Genomic DNA, 25,257 nt, shown 5'->3' with positions numbered 1-25,257 from the left:
TGAGGCAGGTGGAGCTGAGACAATCCTGGGAGAAATTACGATTGGCCCAGTGTCATGCAGCACACTTAATGTGGAGGAGTAGGGAATTAAACTTGGTTCTCCACATTAGAGTCAGCCACTGTTGACCACTACACCATGCCAGCTCTCATAGAAGCATCCCATTGGAAATACAAGAAACAGCAGCTCTACCATCAAACAGGTCACACTGATCATCTTAAAGGTTGACAGCAGAGGAATACTGTCATAGTTTTTGTACAAACAATGCTGAAAATTTGACTTGGTGCACCAGGCAGAAATTCAATAGAAACCAAATTATATGAGGTTACATTACGTTATGAAGGAAAAAGTTGTAAATATTGGGACTGAAGGGCAATGAAATGTAGGAAGTACACAGTGAGACATAATTTGATACAGGTTGGATGTAATGAAGAAAAGTACTTACAGGTGTGTAAGTATAAAACTGCACAATAAGAATAATTTGTGCTAATCCAATTTCTCTAGTTTTGCTCTTTCTGGAAATCTTTGATGCCCTCTACTGGAGTCAAAACAGTATGAAAGATTCATTGCCTGTTACTAAATTCTTAACGCTGATGATTGATTGGCATCATAAATACTGGTTGCTGCAGTCCTGCTCTTTCGTATGCTTTGTTCTGCTATAGATGAAAGGTGACTACCCATAATCATACCGATAGAGTTGGAGGCTCTACGCTTCAGCCTAGTTAGACTTGTGGTAAATCCAGCCCTGGGCATTTCCAATAAGTTATCACACACACATACATGAATCTTTAGGAGCTCAGAGCTTATAATCTAACTGTGGACCTGAATCCTGTGCAGTTCAAAAGACCCTCAGAGAATGGAGCAAGGTACAACAAGGAGCTATTTTTCAAAAAGCCCAGGGGAGTTTTCCAAAGAGGTATCAGAAACAATACATTTTGCATTTCATGGCATTTTAAATTCACTATTCGCATCCCATTCCCCTCTGTATCCACATGTGTTGCCATATCAGCAGTCCTACATATACTGTCCCCACTGATTTGAAACAGATTATAATCAGATTTACTTCTGTAATCTTCTGTGTAAAAGTGAGGAGATTCGCTTTATTTCTTTCCCTTTCAATTGAGGAAGTGAGCTCTGATTTATTGAAGCTCATCCTGCAATAAATGTGGTTAGGCCTTAAGGTGTCACTGGACTTCTCACATCTGAATAAACATGAATAGGATTACACTGCACCTCTGCTGACTAAAGATTCATTCATGCATCTAGGCTCTAACCATGAAACTAGGCTCTAACCATGAAAGATAAATCTGTTACAATAATTCTGTTAAGGTGCCACAAACTGCTTTTTAGATTTGCAACAATAGTCACAAAGTTACTCCAATGGAACTATTTAATTTGAGCTGGGCAACTTGTTTTCAACACGGGTTTTTCAACACACTGGATTTCAACATTGAGTCCTGGAAGAAAAAATACATTTGAGCATGCATAGAGTAATCCTTCAGCACTGAAAAACTGCTCTCCTCTGCAAACTTCCAGCCATATAAAACAGTGGTCCCCAACCTTTCTGAGGTTGGGGACCGGCAGGGCATCGGGGTGCGGCCCGCGGCCCGCGCGGGCCTCGCCCACGCATCGGGCCGCACCCACACATTGGGCCGCACCCGCGTGCCGCGCCCGGGTGCCGCGCCCACGCATCGGGCCGTGCCCGGGTGCCGCGCCCGGGTGCTGCGCCCGCGCATCGGACCGCGCCCGGGTGCCGCGCCCGGGTGCCGCGCCCGCGCATCGGGGCGCAGCCGGCCCTGATTCCCTCTCCCCACCCTCCCGCAGTAAGAAGCTTCCCGCAGTAAGCCTCCCGCAGTAAGAAGTTTTTTACTGCGGGGGGGGGGCGGGGAGAGGGAGCCGCGGCCCGGCACCGGGCCGCGGGCCGCAGGTTGGGGACCACTGATATAAAAGACAGACACATATTTTAAAAATAACTTACAGAGCTGCATAAGGAGGCTTTTTTAAAAAGATTATTGTAATGTTTTATTAGTAAATTTAAGTTGATGTAAAAACAAAACAAAAAAGCCTTTCTCTTACCTCAGGCTTTCTCAACCAGGGTTGGATTAAAACCTGAGGCTTCTTGACAGCCCTGGAAGGGTTTCCTGAATGGGTGACAGTTAATTAATTTTTTATATATTTTTAAAATTTGTTAAACATTTATTGGTTGATATGACCATACATAGTCATGTCAACCTCTCCCCTCTCCCAAAATGGCCAATGATGGGCCTGGAGGGGGTGGGAAGGGGAGGAGCCCCGGGTGGGCATGTATACAGCTATGCTTCCCATCCCTATTCTGCACTTCTGCACCACTTCTGGGGTTTCTTGAAGAATGAAAAATGTTTCAGGGCTTTCTCAATGGTAAAAACGTTGAGGAAAGCTGTAGTAGAGTCTCACAGAAATTTGCATAGCCCTGCTTAGACTGAGAGGAGGCATGACTCAACTATCTTGGATGACTTCCCACTAAAAGAAAAGTTACCTTGGTTGGCTTCCTTATTCTGAGTTAACTACTAAAGGAAGAATCATGAATCTTCTGATCATTAATGCCAATCATGAATGCATTGATTTAAATTTAACACTGAATCTTGTGGAAGGAAAGCACACACACACACCCCTTGGAAAATATAGTTTTTAAATAAAATATGTGTGTGGGGAGGGGGGTAAGGTGACCAGATTTTAACACTGGTAAAGCGGGATACCATTGACCGGGGGGGGGGCTTTATTTAAAAATTTGGTCTATATGGAGCAACAAAAGTTTCATAGAACGCATAGAACCAAAAATAGTATTGTAATATCTATATTTTAAATTTCAACATAAGTACAATTTGCCAGGTGCCCCCAGATGTCCCTCCAAAAGTGGGACAATCTGGTCACCTTAGTGTGTGTGTGTGTGTGGGGGGGAGGAATTGCTTTACCTGGGACAAATAGAAGAAAAGCACAGGGCAGGCCATTCAGGCAATTCCTAATGGAAGGGGGAGAAGAAGTCAGAGACAGCAGATACCAAGATAAGAACAACCCAGCTTGCTTGTTCCAAGCAACACTCGTCTCATTTTGTTGCCCAAGTAGCCATTTGATTGGTTTGTGTTGAGAACTATTCCTGCCAATGAGTGCATGAAATAACAGATCCTGTGTCTTTGCTGCTAAATATTTTAGGAGACATTTAAGAATTCTTGGTGTACACAAATGCAGGGCTAGGCGTAGCCCCACAGTAGTGCATGCATGCTCACTCGCCCCCTCCCGCAGCCTTTCTGCCTTGGCCACCGAAATCACCTTTTCATCTTCCTGTCCGCCCACTTGCCATGAGGTGTTTAGAGTGGACCAAACCGTCTGACTCGCCATGACCAATGAGAAGACCAAGGAAGGAGTAAAGACTTGAAAATAATGAACACATTAATCTGAAGGTTGCAGGGCCAGATGGATCTGTGGTGCAATTTAAAATTAAAAGGCATACATCACTTAGCAAACTAATAAAAGCCTACTGCGAACAACAGAGTTTGTCAATGAGGCAAATCAGATTCCGGTTTGATGGGCAGCCAATCAATGAAACAGACATGCCTGCGCAGTTGGAAATGAAGATACAATTTACATGTTCCAACAGCAGGCAGGAGGCGTGTACAAAAAAGAGAACCAAACTTCCTTTCCCTCAGACAACACATTCACAATTAGAAAAATGAGACTTGGTTCAGCCACATCCTGACTACTGCAGTATAGCTTTTTCTTTTCTTTTCCTATATCTTCTGTTGTACATAAAGTAACTGGTGTATGTGCACAGACATACATATTTTTTTAACTAAATGGCCAATGGTATGTTTTGATCAACATCATATGGAGATAGGGTGGTAAAAACAAACTGGTCTGTGAAAATGCCCCATTTCTCCACTAGTGGCATGTTCCTTTAACTTTTATCTTTATATTTCAGTAAATTATGTTGCTCTCATTGTTGGGGGGGGGGGGAAGGAACCTTGCATTCCTTATTTGATTGGATAATTTCAATGGTCCATTCTGCACAACTTAAATGTAGAAAAAGTCTTACCTTTTGTAAATGCTATTAATTTAACATTCCGCATGATGTAGTAAACAAACAGCAAAACAGCAAAACTCCCGCCGAACTCCAGCAACAATCGGAATTTTATAGCGCTTAGGGGGGAATCCAGAAAAGTGGATTCCCTCTGAAAAAACAGCTACACTTCTGAGCACAAGCTGCAACACATCAGTAAAAGACATGTGTGTTCTCAAAATAGCGGTAGAAAGAATGTCCCTCCCTAGCTCTCGCCCTCGAGCTTCCGGAGATGCGATCATCATTCCCCCCCCCCTTAAACCAGCAAAAGCAATGAATAAGCAAGGCTTCTCCAGCTGAAGTCCCTCCACAAGTAATTCAGAAGTGCTTAACAGTAAAACAAAGCTCCCTTCTGAAAAAAGTTCCCGAGCACAATACCCCCTGTTCGACACTGCCCATAATTTCAGCCAGAAATTGCACCCATGGGGGGGGGGATTTTTTTTTTACTTGAAGAGTGTGTAAACAATTAAGCACCAGCTCCTACGCCAGCGAAAAGTGTCTTTTTCAGATATTGAATGAACCAATACTCATTGCTACTGGTGTTTTCAGGTTTTTTAAAAAGAGTTTTTTTAAAGGGAAAGGGGCTTTTCAGGAGCATGAACACAACAGTTCATTGGCTGTTCTGTTTGATTGACGGCCACGGGCGGGAAGAAGCATGGAAAAATATTGCCTCCTTTGTTGCGATTCTGGAAAGACCAGAAACCTGTGGGGAATGAATAGACCGCTACTGGGACTTCAATATTCCACTTGAATTGAAGGTATGCGGAATGATGAAATTCCACTATTAAATATAGCGTTTCTGCATACTGCAAACTTTTAATAACATTGGTCATTGTGCGGAATGGCCCAATGTTTTTCTTTTATCATTGTACAACCAAGGACGATTTTATGTAGCTGTTACATGTAGAGCAATCTGTCTTTAAGTAGGGATAAATTACTCTAAACAAAAATGATCTTGGATAGTTTTCCCTTCAAGTAAAGCATCTTGTTGTTTGAATAAACTTCTTGTTTAAAATAATAAAATAAAAAAGAATTCTTAATCCACAAATAAATTACTATGGATCACATACATACTTTACATTTACATGTTTATTTAACAAGAAAACAAGAACACCACAAGGAAGATTTCTTGATAATTACAAAACAGTCTTAAAAGTTATATTAAACAAATTAATTATTTACTCTTAGCGATTTTTTTGCTTTGCAAATTTAGTACTAGAAGCAGACAAGCATTTCTTCTGAACCACTTCAGATTTACCTAAGTGTATACAGCTCTCTTCATATAACTACACACCAACTAAACTGTGTTAAGACACTGAACAAATGCCATTTCCCTTTACTGTTCCATATACTTTCTCCTTTAGAACCCTAACTCCATGGCCCATAAGTCCTTACAATCAAGGCAGTAAGACCTCAGTTCTGTCCCTTAGGATGACAATAGTGTACAACAGATGTTCTTCATATGAAGGTCTTTATGAATACAGAACCCATGCTCTTAGAGTGTGACTGACTGTCTTCTTGATTTATCTGCTGCTTCTGGAATCCAATGTCCAATTTTATATGTTAGAAACACAGTCACAATCAGTACAATTGTTGTTATTGTACCAGATAAAACTGTAGACATCCACCACTTATAAGAAACATCCACTGGCTTCAAAGCTATGAAAACAAAAAAAGAGGAAGATGCTAAGCCTACACCATGTTGATATTGTCCTAAATCAGTAGCTGTATGAGGCTCTCCAATTCCATTGACTGTAACATAATTACTCAGCATAACACTTTTGATCTGATTCTGTTAACAGACTCGTAAGGAAGCGACTGTACAGCTATTTTATCTTGGTGGCATTAATCATGTTTTTTTTAAAACTTCTGCCATACCAAATAGCTTAACAGATTCTATTTTGCAGAGAAGGTCACGAAGAGCACTTCTGTTACCAATGCAATGTTTTAAATGTTTGATGTAGATGCATGGCTCAGTGGTTGAACACCTGCTTTGCACTGAAGAAGATCCCATTTTCAATTTCCAGTATCTCCAGTTAAAAATATTAGTAGGTGATGTGAAATTCATCTTCCTAAGGAATGCCACTGCAATTCAAATAGACAATACTTCCATATCATAAGATTTTGATGCATACTGTGATGGCACCCAGAAGTAAGGGTAAAAAAAAAAAAGAAAACAGGAAAAAGGGGGAGAAAACACTAATAAATAATAAAAATAACAATAAATGCAAGGGTTATTTGTTTCCATGAGGATCCCAGCCCTCTGAATAATGCCACACAGAATCATAGTACTGAATGGACAAGCTAAGAAGGAGCGGGGCAAGAGTGGGACAAAAAGATGGAAAAGCTAGTCGGATAGGAGTGAGTCTGAAAAGGAGATTCTGGCAAGCAAGTCTAGTGAAGCACACTCAAGCTTGAGGGAAAATAATTCAGTGGAGAACAGTTCTGTTCTAGATACAGCTCAGGAGGGCAAATAAGGAACAGGCTTAGAAGGAGATTTGGGGGAAGAAATCCAAACTATGTAGCCTAGTGTGGAAGTGTCTTCTGGGGAAAAAAGCATTCTTAGCCCAGGTTCTAGGAGAGCTGAGTATCTGAATTCAGGAGGGGAGCTCTGAAACGGAGATGTAACAGTGAGAGGACCATTTCCTAGCCTTGAGGGAAACTGTATTCACCTGAGAGGATTGCTTCAAGCTGTGAAGCTTTCCCAGAGGAAAAGTACAATTCTATCTGTGAAAAAGTCTGCTTCACAATAATATATTGAAATGTCTTTTATTTAAGAACCCTATAGTTAATAAAATTCAATTTCTTATTGTTAAAAAAGACAAAGTTGTGTGTCTTAGTTTCCTGGCCCTCCCAAAATGTTTGGATACTAAATTTGAAGGTCTTTTGAATGGCATTTTATGTTTTGAATCTTTGATTCACAGTACCATTAAGTTAATCACCATCACCATAAGATACATACTTTAAAAAAGAAATCTGATATGTGTCTCACTGGATTTATAAAATAGATTTGACAACAGTGTCATCCAGCATTTATATGGGGCATTCACCCCTTGGAGTGACCATTTATTCTATATTCTTCATGCCTGTCAATAGATTGTGAAATCAGTATTAACCTACAGGAATGCTCTGATAATATTGAATAACAACAATAATAACAAAGGAAATGTCTTATAAATACTGGTTGAGTGCTACTTTCAGTAATGAACATAATTTACTCTTTAGCCATATTCCATCCTGGTATGAATACAAGAAGTTGACCTGGTTCTGGCTAATGCCAGTAGCAAAAGAAAATTAATAAATAATCACTGTGGTAGTATCAAAGAACCCAAGGACCCTTTTTCCAGACCCCAGAATGTTACCAAACATTAAAATGCATAACATGAGAAAAAAAATAAATATACCTAATGGGGCCTCACACATCCATGAAGCATAACCTTTACATGGAGATGCCACAAAACGTTTTGTCTTCGGATCCAATTGCAGACATAATTCGTGAATCTTGTGAACATCCCTGAAACATACCATAACAGAATTAAGCTGCTCAGTTGGGCAAATTACCCATTTCATAGTTTGTAAAATGAATAATGAGAAATAAGGTAAGAAAGGGTACAACAGACATTCTAGTCCTAATAGTATATTGTATAGTTATTGTACACATGCATCAAATGCATCAAATATTTTCCTCTATTTAACTGGGCAGGGATCCTCCTTCTCTCTTTAGAAGGATTATCCTCACTACCCAAATTCCCACTGCCAGGAACTGTGTAGATCAGTTGTCAGTAAAATCTCAATTTTATAAGTAAAGTTTCTCCTCAGAGTGGATGATGAGCTAAAGATCTGTCAGAACCAGCATCCAAATCAGAATGAATCTCTCTCAGCACACAGCTAATATATCAGCACTTTCTCGGCTATTTCTGGACAAGCAGGGTGCTCAGAACAGCCTGACACTCTGGCACTCTCTTGCACAACTAACCTATGGGGCCCCAATAAGCATCTCTGGTAATCTATCTAACCTAGAGAAGGTCCAGTCTAAATTTCTGAGAACTATTCTCCAATTGCCAAATAACATCTCCAATATCACAATTAGGATAGAGACTGGAATGGTTAATGTTCAGACTAGGCTCTGGATGGCAACCCTTATGTTCTGGCTTAAACTGGTATTTCGGCAGAGGGGTCTTATCAGCCTCCTACTGACAGATTCATTTGTCGCACCCTGGTTAAAAGCACTACTAGAGAAGCTGTGCTCCTATGGTCTGTCCTATCAATTTATTCTGGGCCTGGGACATGACAAAGTGAAAGAACTAATAAGGAACAGAGTAATAGATGTAGAAAGACAGCATGATATCAATAAGATATTGGACCCACTTTTTGGGAAAGACCTTCTTAACAAGGCTGTCTCAATGCCATATTTAACTGATCTTCTAAATTCTGAACAAAGAAGATCTTTTACTCTTCTCCGCTATAATGCCCTCCCTTCCGCTTTCCTGGAAGGAAAGTTCAAGGGGCTACCGATAGAAGCACGTAAGTGTGTCTGTGGCGAAGGTCAAATAGAGACAGCTGAACATGTCCTATTTGAGTGCAGGCTCTATCGTCACCTCCGTATAAATACACTGGCCTCATTGCTCGCAGAATGCCCCAGAGGTTTGAGGAAACAGCGCCTTAAGCTACTACTTTCAGACACAAATAAAGATCTAACAAAAATTATTGCTAGATTTGCTTGGGTAGCTATAAAAATAAGGCAGAGCTGGACCAACCCTGTTCCCTAGTGCTTTTATATTGGATCCATATACAACTGTTCTTATTTCTTAGTTTTTACCCATTTATAATTGATGTTATATTTGTAATTTTATGTTTTTTACTGGCTGGTCTATGACCGTAAATAAAACTGATTGATCTGCCTAGTGAAGATTTATCATTATCATTATCATTCAATTTATATCCCGCCTCCCCCCAGAGGCTCGAGGTGGGTCACATAAAAACCAATCTCCTAAATCTCGAGGCCAGGCGAGCTTCCTTTGGACCAGGAATGACCAATAGGTTAGCCCCCGCAGAGTGTAAGGCCCTGCGGGGGGCATAGGGCGATAGGCGGTCCCTCATATACACTGGGCCCAGACCACGGATGGCCTTGAAGGTCAAAACCAAAACCTTGAACCTGATCCGGAATATAACCGGTAGCCAATGCAGCTGCCTCAGCACTGGCTGGATATGGGCCCTCCAAGGTGTAGCCGTGAGGACCCTAGCAACCGCATTTTGGACCAGTTGCAGTTTCTGGATCAAGCCCAAAGGCAGACCAGTGTAGAGCGAGTTACAGAAATCTAATCTGGAGGTGACCGTTGCACGGATCACTGTGGCCAAGTGTTCAGAGGACAGATAGGGCGCTAGTAACCGAGCCTGGCGAAGATGGAAAAATGCCTGGCCAGCTACCTGTTTGACCTGTGCCTCGAGTGTTAGTGAGTTTTGATCATTCATTTACTGTTGCTGTTACTTCATCAATTGAAACCTCACTTTCAAAGTCCTGTCCATCACACACCCTTTTAAAGCTATAATTGTGCATATTATTACCTCAACTGATATCTTTTAATTTATCTTTGAAAATGTTTCTGTAAAATCTGTAAAATGCAATGGTAATACAAAATTTACAGTACTGGAAAATCTAAAAATTTTACTTGCAGCAGAAAACAGAGGAGTATAATATTTTTATGTTATTATATTTTAATATTGGAAAGCTCCCTTAAAAAACTCTGTCGGTTGTAATAGTTATACAGCAACAGCAGATGATCAAAAAGCACATGGACAAAACTGAGAGGATGCATTCTAGCCCTGCACTCTTTCACCATTCTCCACTGCCAGAGAAAGCTGAGGGGGAAGCATTTAAAGAGCCCACCAAGCCACTGATCATGAAACATCAGCTGCTTAGCATGTGCTCCCTCATTTTCTGCTGCCAGAGAAGGCTGAGAGCTGAGCAGCTGATGATGACACACCAGCTGCTTGGCAGGCTCTCCCCCCTCCCTTCCACCCTCTTAGGCCAGATAAAATGGAGGGGAGGCATTTAAATTCAGTCTGTTTAAATTGCAAAGATGGGCAATTCAGCTTGGATAGGTTCAAAAAGAGCCTGAATCAGGATTTACTTGGGTATTTTTCATCTTATCCAAACTGAATTGCCCATTCCCAGTTGTGGCAGATAAATCATTGAAAATATCAACTTGGAGTACAACTGCAATAAAAATGCAAATGATATTCTGGGAATTATTAGGAAGGGGATAGGAAGCCATCAAACACCACCCCTTGTGGCAGCCAACGGGCCTCCAATTCCCTTTCTGTATTAATTGTGGCAGGAAGGTCCTGGTGGAGTGACAGGACTTTCTGTGAAAAGGCTCATTAATGCCTCACAGCCAAAGTCCAATTGACTAAGATTTTAATGCCCTTCCTTAAGGATAGTAACAGCTTGAACTACCCTAAACAATCGGGCTGGATGAGAGCTCACAGATGGAACAGAGGCAGCATAAAACTCACGATTAGCCACTTTCACCGCCATCTCACATGCCTTTATAAGCATGCAATAGGATGCTCTCGCAGCTTTGTTGTGATACTTCCTCCACATTCCCTCTCATTGACTCACTTCCCTCTTCCTCTCCCAAAGCTCCCTGGTATACCAGGAAGCCTGTTTAAGGCAATGGTGGAAAGGACATCTAGGGGTGATCTCATCAACGGCAACAGCCAGACAGGACTGCCAGCCCTCCACTTGCAGCGCCAACAAGTCAACAGGAAATATCGTGTCCCACAGAGCACTCAGGAATCGAGCCGGATCCATATGTCTCTGTGGGCAGGCTAAAATACGCCCCTCGCCTAAATGGCATTTACCTATAAATGCCATGTAAAGTCTGATTTCCTTCTATTTTCAATTATCTTAAATTTGATTATAGTTATGTGGCAGAATTTTCAGGAGACTATCCTGCCCTCCTGCATCTATGCTTTTTATACATCCTAGGCTAATTCTTTGTTAAGGCTGAGTTTATTTTGCTTTTCATATAGGAGACTTTTAATATGTTTATAATACAAGCAGAATTATACCTTTGTGTGTTCATTGAAGTTAATTGCTTATAATTATACTGCTAATTGTATTGCCAAAGAAGATCAGGGCCCTGATGGAGCTAAAACAGTTCTTCAGGGCCTGCAAAAGGGAGCTCTTCCACCAGGCATTTGGTTGAGACCAGGTGACCAGCAACATCTACAGGGCCCCTGCTCCCTCCCTCCCAGAAATCCATCAATGCATTCTGCTACTGGATCTGTTTGTACTATTATACTGTTTGTAATGTTGTACTGTTACCACTGTTATCATCAGTTAGTAATATTAATGTTATAGTTATTTATATGTATGGATTGTTTCTTGTATAGTTTCATGTAAACTGCCCTGAGCCTTCGGGGAGGGCAGTGTATAAATAGAAGAAGAAGGAAGAAGGAAGAAGGAAGAAGAAGAAGAAGAAGAAGAAGAAGAAGAAGAAGAAGAAGAAGAAGAAGAAGAAGAAGAAGAAGAAGAAGAAGAAGAAGAAGAGTGGGTTCTTATATGCTGCTTTTCTCTACCCGAAGGAGGCTCAAAGCAGCTCACAGTCACCTTCCCTTTCCTCTCCCCACAACAGACACCCTGTGAGGTGGGTGAGGCTGAGAGAGCCCTGATATCACTGCTCGGTCAGAACAGTTTTATTAGTGCCATGGCAAGCCCAAGGTCACCCAGCTGGCTGCATGTGGGGGAGTGCAGAATCGAACCCAGCATGCCAGATTAGAAGTCCGTACTCCTAACCACTACACCAGACTAAATAATCACCTGAAAACCAGATAAAGGTGTTCTGGTAGCCTGAAATCCTAGACAGCCTCAGCTGATGGCTTTTATGCCCTTGGTTAGGTCAGGGAGAAATGAGCTCGATATGCAAGAATTTGGACTGTACATATTCTCAGCGACTCTAATTTTATACAGGCGAAAACAACCCTTAGGGTTAATAATGGATAAGAACTTACATTAAAGTTTCTTCTGACACTATCTCTTAAAATTAAAGAAAAATTAAGCATCTGTTAAATGAATATTGCTTATTTACCTTGATTCTTTTATTCCTTTCATGGGAACCAGGTGCATTTTTAACTTGAGACTTGGATTCATGTTCCGAATCCAAATTGTGTTAGAGATTACTTGCAATACCCATTCCTACAAAAGATTAGCAGAGACAACTGAAACAGGCATCATAAGAAAATATCAAGTTCCTTACAACCCATTATTATTCAGTGATACTATTATTTCTATACATATATACACAAACAAACACATACACAAGGGGCAGTGAGGCTGGGATCTGACATCAGTACCCCTCCCCAATCCCACCACCTCTCACCAGGAGCTGGTTGTAGCACCCTCACTCGGCCAGGTCTTGCAGAAGGTTCCAGAAGCCAGAGACAGCACCTTTCCCAGCAGTTCTCACCGTCTTTTCTTACCCTCCCACAGGACCTCAGTCTTTGAAGAGTAAAGTTTTAGGTAACTCTGCTTGAGCTACTCCATCACTGCTTCCAGGCTCCTGGCAAAGTTGTCTAGGGATGAATCCAGGCAGCCATCCATATGAGGTAGAGCTGGGTGTCATCTGCATACTGATGGCATCCAAACCAAAACCTCCAGACCAGCTGGGATTGCTATGTGGAAGAGGTGTACTTCAGATCAAGAACCACAAAGCAAAGACCTCTGCACAATAAGGGGGAGGGTGGAGAGTTCATCCAAAAACAACATCCTCAACTTTGGAACATGTAAATATTTATTCGAGAGATTCAAGAGAGGCCTCTTTCCATCCCCCTTTTTGTCTACTGCAAAGTATCAGAGGAAAACCTATAGAGTTGGAATCCAGGGAAACCCTTGTAGTGCTCCCCTCTTTTTAATAATAAAGCAACCTCTCGAATGAGATAAGCTGAAGTGTGGATGATGTAAGAAATGGTTGGTGAAGAGACAGAGTGGATTTAAAAAAGAAAAACAAACATTTATTATTGATAACACCCAGGCATCATTTGTTACTGTTGACCCAAAACCATAAGACACAGACAATCTGTCCTAGCCCATGGCATTTGGCAAACATCCAAAATCTAGAACATGGATGCTAAATGGGCACAAAATTGAACAAGTAACCAAATTAAATATTTAGGTGTATATATTCAAGCCTCTGGAGCAAAGAGCATCCATTATTCATATACATCAGGACTAGGGCAAAGATCAGCAAATAATATATTGAAATTCTATCAAACAAAGAGCAGATTCTTTATACCAGCAGCCCTGAAACTATACTCTGCTAAATCTCTAGCCCAACTCACAGTGCATTTTTGGGTGCTCCAATATCAGATACTATCAAGCTTGAAAGGGTTCAGTCTAAATTCCTTCAGGCACTCCTCCAACTTCCATGCTGTGTAACCAACTCCATGGTGCGTCTGGAAACAGGAATGTTAATGCTCCATGAAAAAACCTGCCTGTCAGCAATAGGAATGTGGCTGATTTCTTTAATCCTGAATGACAACTTCCAATCTTCTTGGACTAAGGCTGTTCACAGAGGAATCCAAAGTCTGGGCTTCTCCATACACTTATTATCCAAATTAGCTAATGATCAAGCTGCATCATTAGTTAAGCATCGGATACAAGACAATGGACGTCAACTGTACCTGAGTAAAGCTCCAACTTTTTTGGCCCCAGTTAAAACAAGATATGTTCTGGCCCCTGCCACTTATCTGTCTCAGCTGGTAATAAGTAAGCAAAGAAGGGCATTTACCCTTGCAAGATGCTCCGTCTTGCCTTCAGCTCTTGTAGAGGATCGCTATAAGAATATTCCCTTTACACTAAGACAATGTTTTTGTGGGAGTGGCAAAATTGATACAAGAGAGCATATATTCTTCCACTGCCCTGCTTATGTAGACATTCGTAGCAACTTGATTGAACCACTCCTTTAAAAGTTGCCAGAACATTATGATGTAGATCGAGCAAAGAGGCTGCTAGGTGATGAGTCCCCCCAGGTGACAACTCAGCTGGCTAAGTTTTGTGCCACCCCCATAAAAATCCGATGCTCTAAAGTAGCATAATTTTAAGTTCTATTTTATGATCCGTTTTAAATTGCATTATATCAAATGACCATATTCTTTTGGTCTTTTATATATTAACTTCATACAACTTGGTCTGAACAACTGTAATAAAGTTTGAACAGAACAGTGACAATCTGTCCAGAAAGAAGATCTTGACCACTTGCCAGAGCATTCTTAAAGCCATAGGTTGTTGATACATAGGGACTTGGAGGGTTGCTTATTCATATTTCTGTTCTGCCTCCTGCCCTGGGATTTCTGGGAGGTCTAACAGATTGTTGAGAGAATGAAGTGGCTGGTACCTGTACTTGGAGTACTTAAATTCCCTTGATTAGTGAAACTTTTGGGAGTTTCTGGGTCAATAATTCATACTGCTGGTTGAGCATGATGAATGATACCAAATTACTTTGCTGTAATCTTGTACTTTCAGATATGATGTAGGCTTTTATCTCTCTGGGTGCTTAAGAGCTCCCTGCCCTCAAAGGGGAGGGCTTCAATTATGTCGATGTCAGATGGGAGGACTGGGGATCTCAGCAAGGAATATCTCCTTTTAATTAACTGTGGAATCATAGCTCTACTGTAGCAATTGATAACATATGTAGCTGCATTTAACTGCTACTTTCCCAGTTTTTGGCCCTCTGACATAAGAACCATAGCAGGATGTTCAATATTAGGGGTGCGGTGACATACGCAGGTCAAAGGCCCCAGCTGTGGTCCTGGTTAATATGTGTGCTGCCCTTCAAATCTCCATCCCATCCCCAGACTTGAAGGGGTGATGGCTAGGGTGGAGTTGACTCTGATGTTGTGCAATGCCAAGTCGATCAATAACCAATCCTCAACCTTGTGTGACTATTTCCCAAGGCATGAGGTAGATGTGGTATATGTGACTGAGACCTGGGTACAGGATGGTGAAAGAGTTGCTCTGAAAGATCTGGCCCCACCTGGGTTCTTAGTCCTTCACCAGTCCTCCATGGAAGGGTGGTGGTGGTGATCCTTGTCCAGGAGGCTTAATCCTATAGGGCTCTACTGGCATCATCAATCCTGGAGGTTGAATGCGGTGGTCTAGGGTGGGAATATGTCGAGAACCTGGCTATCTTGGTTGGTTTACCATGTGTCCAATGCATCACTGGTAGGTCTGTTGCATGCGGCAGCTGCCTGGGCATTGAAGTTTCCTAGGATCATAGTCCTGGATGACTTCAATGTCCACGCGCATTCACTGTCCCTGGGATGTGGCCGGGACCTGGTGTCAGCTTTCCGGCCTCACACTTATGGTCAATGCAATGGTAATTTCCAGATTAGACTTCTGTAACTTGCTCTATGCAGGCCTTCCCTTATCCCTGACCCAGAAATTGCAATTGGTCCAAAATGCAGCTGCAAGAGTCTTCACGAGGTCATCCATATCCAGGCTGTCCTGAGGCAGCTGCATTGGTTACTAGTTAGTTGGTAGCGCTTGTCTCCTTATGCCCCTCACAGGGCTCTTTGCTGTGTGGGTATGAATCTGCTGGTTGTTCCTGGTTCCCGGAAGGCATGCCTGACCTTTACCAGGGCTAGGGCTTTTTCAGTCCTGGCCCCAACCAGGTGGAATGAGCTCCTGGAAGACTTGAGGGCCCTGACATAGCTATCACAGTTCCATAGGGCCTGCAAGACAGAACTCTTCCGCCAGACATTTGGTTGAGGCCAGGCCAGGAAGATCATGTAACTCCCAGTATAGGCCCTATATGCCTGACATCTGGGCAGGAGTTGCCCCCCCCCCCAACCGGGCATTGGTGTGTGTGTTGTCAGGCATGGATAGGTGTGGGGGAGGACATATTTATTTATTTTTTAATTTATTTTTTATATTTATATACCGCTCTCCCCAGGGGCTCAGGGGAGATTGGATATTTCCCGACTTGGGTTCTGAGCACCAATCCATGGGCTTTTCTGAGTCAGGAAAACATAGATCGGATATTGCTGCCAGTATTTGTACCTTGTATTTTATGGGGTTTTATGCTTTTACTATAAATGTCCCCCTCCAAAGAGCCAGTTTGGTGTAGTGGTTAGGAGTGCGGACTTCTAATCTGGCATGCCGGGTTCGATTCTGTGCTCCCCCACATGCAACCAGCTGGGTGACCTTGGGCTCGCCACGGCACTGATAAAACTGTTCTGACCGGGCAGTGATATCAGGGCTCTCTCAGCCTCACCCACCTCACAGGGTGTCTGTTGTGGGGAGAGGAATGGGAAGGCGATTGTAAGCTGCTTTGAGGCTCCTTCGGGTAGGGAAAAGCGGCATATAAGAACTAACTCTTCTTCTTCTTCTTCTTCTTCTTCTTCTTCTTCTTCTTCTTCTTCTTCTTCTTCTTCTTCTTCTTCTTCTTCTTCTTCTTCTTCTTCTTCTTCTTCTTCTTCTTCTTCTTCTTCTTCTTCTTCTTCTTCTTCTTCTTCTTCTTCTTCTTCTTCTTCTTCTTCTTCTTCTTCTTCTTCTTCTTCTTCTTCTTCTTCTTCTTCTTAACTGCCGTAAGCCGACAGGGTCTGGGAGCAGTGGTCAATATAACAACAACAACAACAACACTACCACCACCACCAACAATATAACTTTAGCTAAAGACTTCTCATCTGGGAGTAAGTCTAGAAACTGAAGCATCCTGTCCCATAGTAGCATCTGGTATTGGCCCATTATGGCTGTAAAATTCACCATTCATAGTTCCATTACCCCGATAAGTAGACCTTCCAACCTAAGAAGTCAAGTCTGCAGCCCTCTTTGTCCATTGGCACAGAACAGAAACTTGGCTGTCCTCTATCTATAAGGATCTTGGACACCAGGGAACTGACAATTGGGTACACAACCTTTCAAGGCTGTTTTGGACTAAGTGTTCACAGCAATAACTTGTATGCCTTGCAGTAATGGCAGAGCCATGGGCCCAGATTCTGGATTGTATACCACTTTCATTATTGGGTCCAGAGACTTCGTCTCTATAGAGTGGTATTTCAGGTTTAAGTCTGAACCTGAAGCCATACAAATGATTTGTTCAGCATAAGTCTTCTGTGGGTAATGGAGCTGACAGCTCACCCACGATATAAGCTGGTGAAAGCAGTATGCATTTCCTGACTTGGGTTCTGAGCACCAATCCATGGCCTTTTCTGAGTCAGAAAAATGTGACACTGTGTCAGCAGAGCTTTGGGTGGTGTTTCTTTATACCGGACTCAGAAGATTGAGATGGTAGTTCCCATGAAGAAAATTACTGTGGGTAACACTATGTGGTGAACACCACTGGAAAAGGGAACCAGAGGGTATTTTGTAGTGGCTCTTAATCTGAAGTTCCCTCTTCATCCTTGTTGCACTGGTTGATATTGGTTGGTATCAGAGATTATCAGTGTTCAGGTGACGCTAAGGCATGATCAGTTTGTGAAGAAGAACAGCTCCAAGAGTCCTCACAAGTGCACAAATGTCGAACCCAAGGTGAATGTGAAGCTTGCTATAGTAGCTTGCGATTGTATGTCTTCTCTTTATTGCAGCAAGAAGAGAACTGAGAAAAGAGTGCTTGCCCTTTCTCTGTCATATGACCCTTTGGGAAGAGAAGGCTACACTGAAGATAGAGGAGAGGGAGAGCAGTCTTGGGCACTAGTAACATCTCTGTAGAGCTTGCTAGTTCCTCTCCATGGTCAGCCTATGAAAGCATAGTCCCCATGTGGGACTGAACAGAAACCACAAAGATGAACGGATGGATAGTAATTAGAGCAGGAAGCATCCCTTTTCCCTGCTACTTTTCCACTGCATGTCCCCCTCCAAAGCTGCTTTTCAAAAAAGAACTTTCAGGTTCTGTTGCATTCATTCATGTAATTATTAGCTCTTAAACACATACTTTTAAAAGTTGCATTAATTCGTTTGAACATCTGCCAGTTCTCCAACAATGATCAGGCAGGCTATTAATAAGTGAGCCTTCAACTTGTTCGCTTATATTTGCAGGAACAGGCTTCGTGCCTCAGATCCTTCATCAGCTGACCTTACCTTCTGCTTTGTACTTACTTAAGTTTTATAAGTGTGTATGTGGGGAAGCTCAGAAGCCAGTGGCATACCAAGGTGGGGAGGAGGTTCCATGAGTGCATCTCAAGGAAGCCAATGCCATGCTGCATCCAGCTGAATGTAGCTCCTTTTTGAAATGCAGTTCTGGATGTAGTAATTAGGGGTGCAGGGAAGTCAGATAATAGCAAACAGCACTTTTGGACTGGCTAGACTGCCTTTTCTCCATGACTGAAGCAGACTTGCTTAACAGATTGTACAACCAAGCCTGCACATAATAGCTGCGACAGTAACTGCCAGACTGCAGATATCCAATATCTCCAAGTGTCTAGCTTTTCTCTCTTCCGTTCCTTGCACCCAGCTCAGCCAGACCTTGCAAAGAGTAAAGTTAGGGTGTTGAAGCATGGTATAACAAGCTTTATATACATTTCTCTCCCTCTTTTCCATGCATCTCTTATTCATTTCTGTCTCCCTACATGTACTTTTTTCTGTCGCGCCACCCCCCCCCCCCCCAACATTTTTTCACTTTTTGGTCTCAAGACATTTTCATCCCTATCCTACTTGCTGTCAGAATGTAAGCCAATGGGAATATTATAAACAGAAAGCTTTAATGAGCACTGTACACTGGACTGGTTCTGTTGGGCTTTGAACCCCTTTGTGATTCTGTGCTTTACATCAGCTGGCATTACCACAATGAAACTGGGTTTGCTGGGCACTGTACATTCCACAGGTTCTGCTTGGCTTGCATAAATGCCCCCCTCTTCAGTGTCTACTAAAGAGATTCTCTGTTTTGATTTCAGTCTTTGGGAAACAATGGAGGATGGGAGTTCCTTCTTTGGAGCATATTGTGTTTCTTAACATGCACTCTGGTGAATCTTGCAATCACTATTTTGTGATTCTTTATTTTGGGTTAGTAAAAGTTATCTCTCAAAAATGCCTTATAGATATTTGAGATAGTCAGCTTTTGAGCTTCAAAATGGAGAACAGAAGCCCTCCCAAGTGCCTGCTCAGAACATGAGTGTAATGGATTTTTTTTTTTGCCATGAAGTCACAGCTCACTTATGACAACCCTGTAGGATTTTCAAGGCAAGAAATGTTTGGAGGTACTTTGCCTCAACATTGGCCCTGCTTAGGTCTAATATCCCCTTCAAGAATTGCTGCCTTGCCGTGGCAAGGGGGCTTGCGTAGATCAGTGAAGCTATGAGCTATGCCGTGCAGGACCACCCAAGATGGACAGATCATAGCTGAGAGCTCTGACAAAAAGGTGATCTACTGGAGAAGGAAATGGCAAACCACTCCAGTATCTTTGCCATGAAAACCAAATGGACAGTTCCAAAAGGCAAAACAATATGATGCCGGAAGATGAGCCCCTCAGGTTGGAAGGTGTCCTATATGCTACTGGGGATGAGCAGATGGCTAGTACGAGTAGCTCCAGAAAGAATGAAGCGACTGGGCCAAAGCTGAAAGGATACTCAATTGTGGAGGTAACTGGAGGAGAAAAGACAGTCCGACGCTGTAAAGATTTTTATGTCATAGAAACCTGGAACATCAGATCCATGAATCAAGGCAAGCTGGACATGGTTAAACAAGAGATGACAAGACTGAATATCGACATTTTAGGAATCAGTGAACTAAAATGGACAGGAATGGGTGAATTTAATTCAGATGACTATCAGGTATACTACTGTGGACAAGAATCTCTCAGAAGAAATGGAGTAGCCTTCATAATCAATAAGAGAGTAGGAAAAGCAGTCTTGGGATACAATCCCCCAAATGACAGAATGATCTCAGTTCGAATCCAAGGCAAACCATTCAACATCACAGTAATCCAGGTCTATGCCCCAACCACTACTGCTGAAGAGGATGAAGTTGACCAGTTCTATGAAGCCCTACAACACCTTCTAGAAGCAACACCAAAAAGTGATGCGCTTATCATCATGGGGGATTAGAATGCGAAAGCAGGAAGCCAAAAGATAATCAAGAAAACAGGGAAGTTTGGACTTGGAGTACAAAACGAAGCAGGGCACAGGCTGGTAGAATTTTGTCAAGAGAATACAATGGTCATAGCAAACACTCTTTTCCAACAACCCAAGAGACGACTCTACACATGGACATCACCAGACAGTCAACACAGAAATCAGATTGACTATGTGCTCTGCAGCCAATTTTTGAGAAGTTCTATACCAGTGATTCCCAAAGTGGGCGCTATCGCCCCCTGGTGGGTGCTGCAGCGATCGGGGGGGGGGGGTGTGATGGGCCACAGGTGCATTTGGGGGCGATGAATAACTGTAAGGGGGTGGTGAAAGCATAAAAGAAGAGAAGATTTTAAAAAATTAATTTCCAGGGGGCGCTGAGTAATATTTTTTCTGGAAAGGGGACGGTAGGCAGGTAAGTTTGGGAACCACTGTTCTATACAGTCAGTAAAAACAAGACCAGGAGCCGATTGTGGTTCAGATCATCAGCTTCTTATTGCAAAAATTAGGCTTAAATTGAAGAAAGTAGGGAAAAGCACTAAGCCACTCTGGTATGAACTAAATCATATCCCCAACGGATATACAGTAGAGGTGACAAATAGATTTAAGGTATTAGATCTGATAGACAGAGTGCCTGAAGAACTATGGATGGAGGTTTGCAACATTGTACAAGAGGTAGCAACTAAAATCATCCCGAAGAAAATGAAATGCAAGAAATCAAAATGGCTGTCTGAGGAAACGTTACAAATAGCTAAAGAGAGAAGGGAAGTGAAAGGCAAGGGAGAAAGAGAAAGATTCACCCAATTGAATGTAGAATTCCAGAGAAAAGCTAGGAGAGATAAGAATGCCTTCTTAAATGAACAGTGCAAACAAATAGAAGAAAACAATAGAATGGGGAGGACCAGAGATCTTTTCAACAAAATTGGAGATATGAAGAGAATGTTTCATGCAAAGATGGGTATGATAAGGGACCAAAATGGTAGGGACCTCACAGAAGCAGAAGAGATTTTTAAAAGATGGCAAAATTATACAGAGGAACTATACAAGAGCGAGCTTAACATCCCTGATAACCACGATGGGGTAGTTACTGACCTGGGCCAGACATCCTGGAATGTGAAGTCAAATGGGCCTTAGGAAGTCTGAGCAACAATAAAGCTAGTGGTGGTGACAGCATTCCAGTTGAAGTATTCAAAATTTTAAAAGATGATTCAGTAAAAGTCCTACACTCAATATGACAGCAAATTTGGAAAACTCAACAATGGCCACAGGATTGGAAAAGGTCAGTTTACATTCCAATCCCAAAGAAGGGCAATGCCAAAAAATGTTCAAACTACCGCACCATTGAACACATTTCTCATGCTAGCAAAGTTATGCTCAAAATCCAACAAGCTAGGCTCCAGCAATATGTGGACCGAGGACTTCCAGAAGTACAGGCAGGATTTCAAAGAGGCAGAGGAACTAGAGATCAAATTGCCAACATACGCTGGATCATGGAGAAAGCTAGGGAGTTCCAGAAGAACATCTACTTCTGCTTCACCGACTATGCTAAAGCCGTTGATTGTGTGGAGCACAACAAATTGTGGCAAGTTCTTAAAGAGCTGGGAATACCAGAGCATCTTATTAGTCTCTTGAGAAATCTATATGCAGGTCAAGATGCAACAGTGAGAACCGGGCATGGAATCACTGATTGGTTCAAAATTGAGAAAGGAGTTCGGCAAGGCTATATACTGTCACCTTGCCTATTTAACTTGTATGCGGAGCACATCATGAGAAATACAAGGTTAGAGGAGTCACAAATTGGGATCAAGATTGCAGGGAGAAATATCAACAACCTCAGATATGCAGATGATACCACTCTAATGGCATAAAGTGAAAAGGAACTAAAGTGCCTGTTGATGCAGGTGAAGGAGGAGAATGCAAAAGTTGGCTTGAAACTCAAAATCAAGAAAACAAAGATCATGGCATCCGGCCCTCTCAAATCCTGGCAAATAGATGGGGAAGAAATGGAGATAGTATTTCCTGGGTCAGTCACGACTTCGCACCTAACAACAACAGGTCTAAGCTCTGAGGAGATCAGCCTATCCTGGGGCTATCAAGGTGAGGGCTAGAGTGGGGATTTAAATGTAGATTTCCCAGATCCTGGTCCTACACTTTAACCACTACACCATGCTGGCTTTCATGATAGAATAGCTTGTTGGAATTTACATCTTTTTTTACTGGCATAATTATATATACAAAGTTAAATAAAATAATGTTTTCATTGTTTGCCTGACTTTCTGGCTATTGAAACCCAGTTTGGGTCCAGTGGCACTTTTAAGACCAGACTTTGTTCTGCTACTTCAAACCAAAACAGCTACTCACCTGAACCTATTTTCTAGTTCTTATTATTGTTTGTTCTATTTCATGATTATTGCTGAAAATAATTTTGTCATGTTGAGGAGGGGCCCTGGCCTGGATAGCCCCAGCCTAGCCTAATCTCATCAGATCTCAGAAGCTAAGCAGGGCCAATGTGGCAGCAGGCAGTTGCATACCACCTCTGAGCACCCATGGGGCCCCTATGGGTCACCATAAGTTATTAGTGACTTAACAGCAAAGAAAAGCCTCCAAATAGGCTAGGTATGCCACTGTCAGAGCTCACTCCCAGCTTGTGGAGAACAAATAAAAGCCAAATTCTTCTGATGTCCCATCCTGGAAAATTAGCTGCATGCCAGAGTTGATGAAATGCAGCAGATGTAGCTGGGGACGAAATCAAATTTAAAAAATCAAATATTTATTTTTGTAGCCTGCCCCTCCTGAGTAGTTCAGGGAAGATGGCAACATGATTCAACAGCAATCACAATAAAATTAATATAAATCAATAAAACATTAATTTTTAAAATAAATTTCAGCAGCCTCTAACTAATTTGTTTTGGGGGGAGTTCAGTCCTTGAGAAGGACAATATTGAGATCTCTAACATCGAGATCATTGTTAGATCTATTGTATTGGTGCCACCCTCTTCTGAATATTATTCTCTCCACCAGGCTGAACTAGATCAGAATTGTGACCACCGCCGCTATATGTTATATAACTTTTGCTGATGTTAATTGGGGTTTTTATGGGGATTTTATTGTGTTTTAACTATTTATGTTGTAAACCGCCCTGAGACCTATTTGGAGAAGGGCGGTCTAAAAATTAAATAATAATAATAATAAAATGGCGGATCCTCCCTCTGTTTCAGCAGTGACACCAGCACTTCTTGATGGTCTATTTGGGCCTCAATCATAGACCTAGTGAAACAGCTCTGTTTTGCAGGCCCTGCAGAACTGGTGAGGGCCCCAGGGCTAAGATCTCTTTAAGCTGAGCTTTCTACCAAGCTGAGACTAAGGCTGAGGAGGCCCTGGCTCCAGTTGAGGTCAGTCCCACTTTGGGCCAGAGATCCTAAGCAGGTTCTGGGCAGATGACATTAATGCTGTTTGGGCCAGAAGCTTGTCTCTCTAAGAATTGCTCCTGTTCTTGCCAGACCAAGCTTTTGGTTGGGAGTGGGGAAAATAAATATATTGCAGAAAAAACAAGCAGATGGTTTGGAATGCAGAGAGAGAGAGAGAGAGAGAGAGAGAGAGAGAGAGAGAGAGAGAGAGAGAGAGAGAATCTTTTCCTTTTGCAGTGAGGAGAATTAAAATATTGATTCTGTACTGACACAGCTTGGATCTTTCTTCTCCCCATTCTGCAACAGGGAGATATGAAGCATTGCTTCTGTCACTAAGAGCCAGTTTGGTGTAGCGGTTAGGACTGCAGAGCCGAGTTTCTGGTGAGCTGAGTTTGATTCTGCACTCCTCCACATGCAGCCAGCTGGATGACCTTGGGCTCACCATAGCACTGATAAAGCTGTTCTGACCGAGTAGTGATATCAGAGCTCTCTCAGCCTCACCTGTCCCACAGGGTGTCTGTTGTAGGGAGAGGAAAGGGAAAGCGACTGTAAGCCGCCTTGAGACTCCTTCAGGTAGAGAAATGTGGCATATAAGAGCCAACTCTTCTTCTTTTGCCCATGTTATAGTGGAGGGAAGAGAACTATCATTTTCCATTCTCTTTTCCACAATGGGAAGATCAGAATCTAATTACTTCTCAACTCTACCTTCACTGTAGAGTTACTTTTTAGGGTTCAGGAAGGAATGGATCAGAACCCAACTGCCATCTGAAATGTGTGGCAGAGAGGTAAGGTGACCAGATTGTCCCACTTTTGGAGGGACATCTGGGGGTACCTGGCAAATTGTACTTATGTTGAAATTTTAAAAAATATATTACAATACTATTTTTGTGTTCTATGTGTTCTATGAAACTTTTTGTTGCTCCATATAGACCACATTTTTAAGCAAGACCCTCCCCCCCCAGTCAATGGTGTCCCTCTTTACCTATGTTAAAATCTGGTCCCCTTAGGAATTATGGTTTCTTTGTCTAACTGTAGTGTACCTTGGCCACTGACCTTTTTGTAAGTGGAGTTTATTTCTAAGAGCTGACCTCCTTTAAATCGGCTGCACATATACTCTGCCTCACTGTTATTCAGCTGACCAAATGTAGAAATATAATAACAACGTCCACTGAAGTATATCCAAGACGGATAGCAGAATTTGCTTTGAAGTTCTTTAAAGAAAACAGCAACCACAGTAAAATAAAGAAAATCTATTGTAATATACAGTTACAATAAACAGGCAATAATGAAAGATGAAAGACAATAATTTATGAAAAACCTTTAGTGAATGACCTGATGGTAGCAGTAAAATATCAGACATTCAGAGGTGTATCTATTATGGAATACTTCAAATATTAGACAAAAAATGTTAATATTGTTTAATATATCCCCCAACTACTTTTGACTTTCACACATTGCTAGAGATGCCAACTTCTGGGGGGAGAGGGGGCTGGCAATCTCAAAGAAGTACAAATTGATCTCCTTTCCTTCATGAACATAACAATACCTGCACTCTGGGCTGACTGGCTGTTTAATCTTCTTCAAGGAAAAGGTGCCTGATGTGAATGCGAGAAGCTGTGGATGAAGCCTGAGCAAGGGGGCTGGACCTCTCTGGGTAGAATAAGGCATCCTTCCTTCACCAGAAGCCTTCAGCCT

At 42.2% G+C, this 25,257-nt stretch overlaps 1 protein-coding gene, 2 long non-coding RNA genes and 1 pseudogene across 4 annotated transcripts in view; 2 read left to right on the top strand and 2 right to left on the bottom strand.

Annotated features, from left to right (window-relative positions):
• LOC143832491 (uncharacterized) overlaps positions 1 to 25,257 on the top strand; it is a 103,826-nt gene that overhangs the window by 7,640 nt on the left and 70,929 nt on the right. The gene's annotated exons all lie outside the window — the stretch shown is intronic.
• LOC143833788 (small ubiquitin-related modifier 2 pseudogene) lies at positions 2,934 to 3,730 on the top strand (annotated as a pseudogene).
• LOC143832484 (uncharacterized) lies at positions 5,162 to 12,822 on the bottom strand. Its single transcript, XR_013229282.1, has 4 exons — positions 12,475 to 12,822; positions 12,184 to 12,290; positions 7,495 to 7,604; positions 5,162 to 5,749 (listed from the first exon to the last, which is right to left on the bottom strand). It is a non-coding gene; the product is annotated as an uncharacterized LOC143832484 (long non-coding RNA).
• The window catches only part of LOC143832485 (uncharacterized), a 172,868-nt gene continuing 172,154 nt past the window's right edge, over positions 24,544 to 25,257 (bottom strand). For both annotated transcript variants that reach the window (XM_077326985.1, XM_077326986.1), the window contains one exon: positions 24,544 to 24,773. In XM_077326985.1, the coding sequence (XP_077183100.1) occupies positions 24,550 to 24,773 (224 nt within the window). In that variant the 3' untranslated portion in view covers positions 24,544 to 24,549. The remainder of the gene's footprint in view (positions 24,774 to 25,257) is intronic.

This window comes from Paroedura picta, chromosome 3, assembly GCF_049243985.1.
Source record: "Paroedura picta isolate Pp20150507F chromosome 3, Ppicta_v3.0, whole genome shotgun sequence".
Taxonomy (NCBI): Eukaryota; Metazoa; Chordata; class Lepidosauria; order Squamata; family Gekkonidae; genus Paroedura; species Paroedura picta.
Note: the sequence above shows the minus strand (reverse complement) of the source record. Positions and strands in the feature narration are given on the sequence as shown.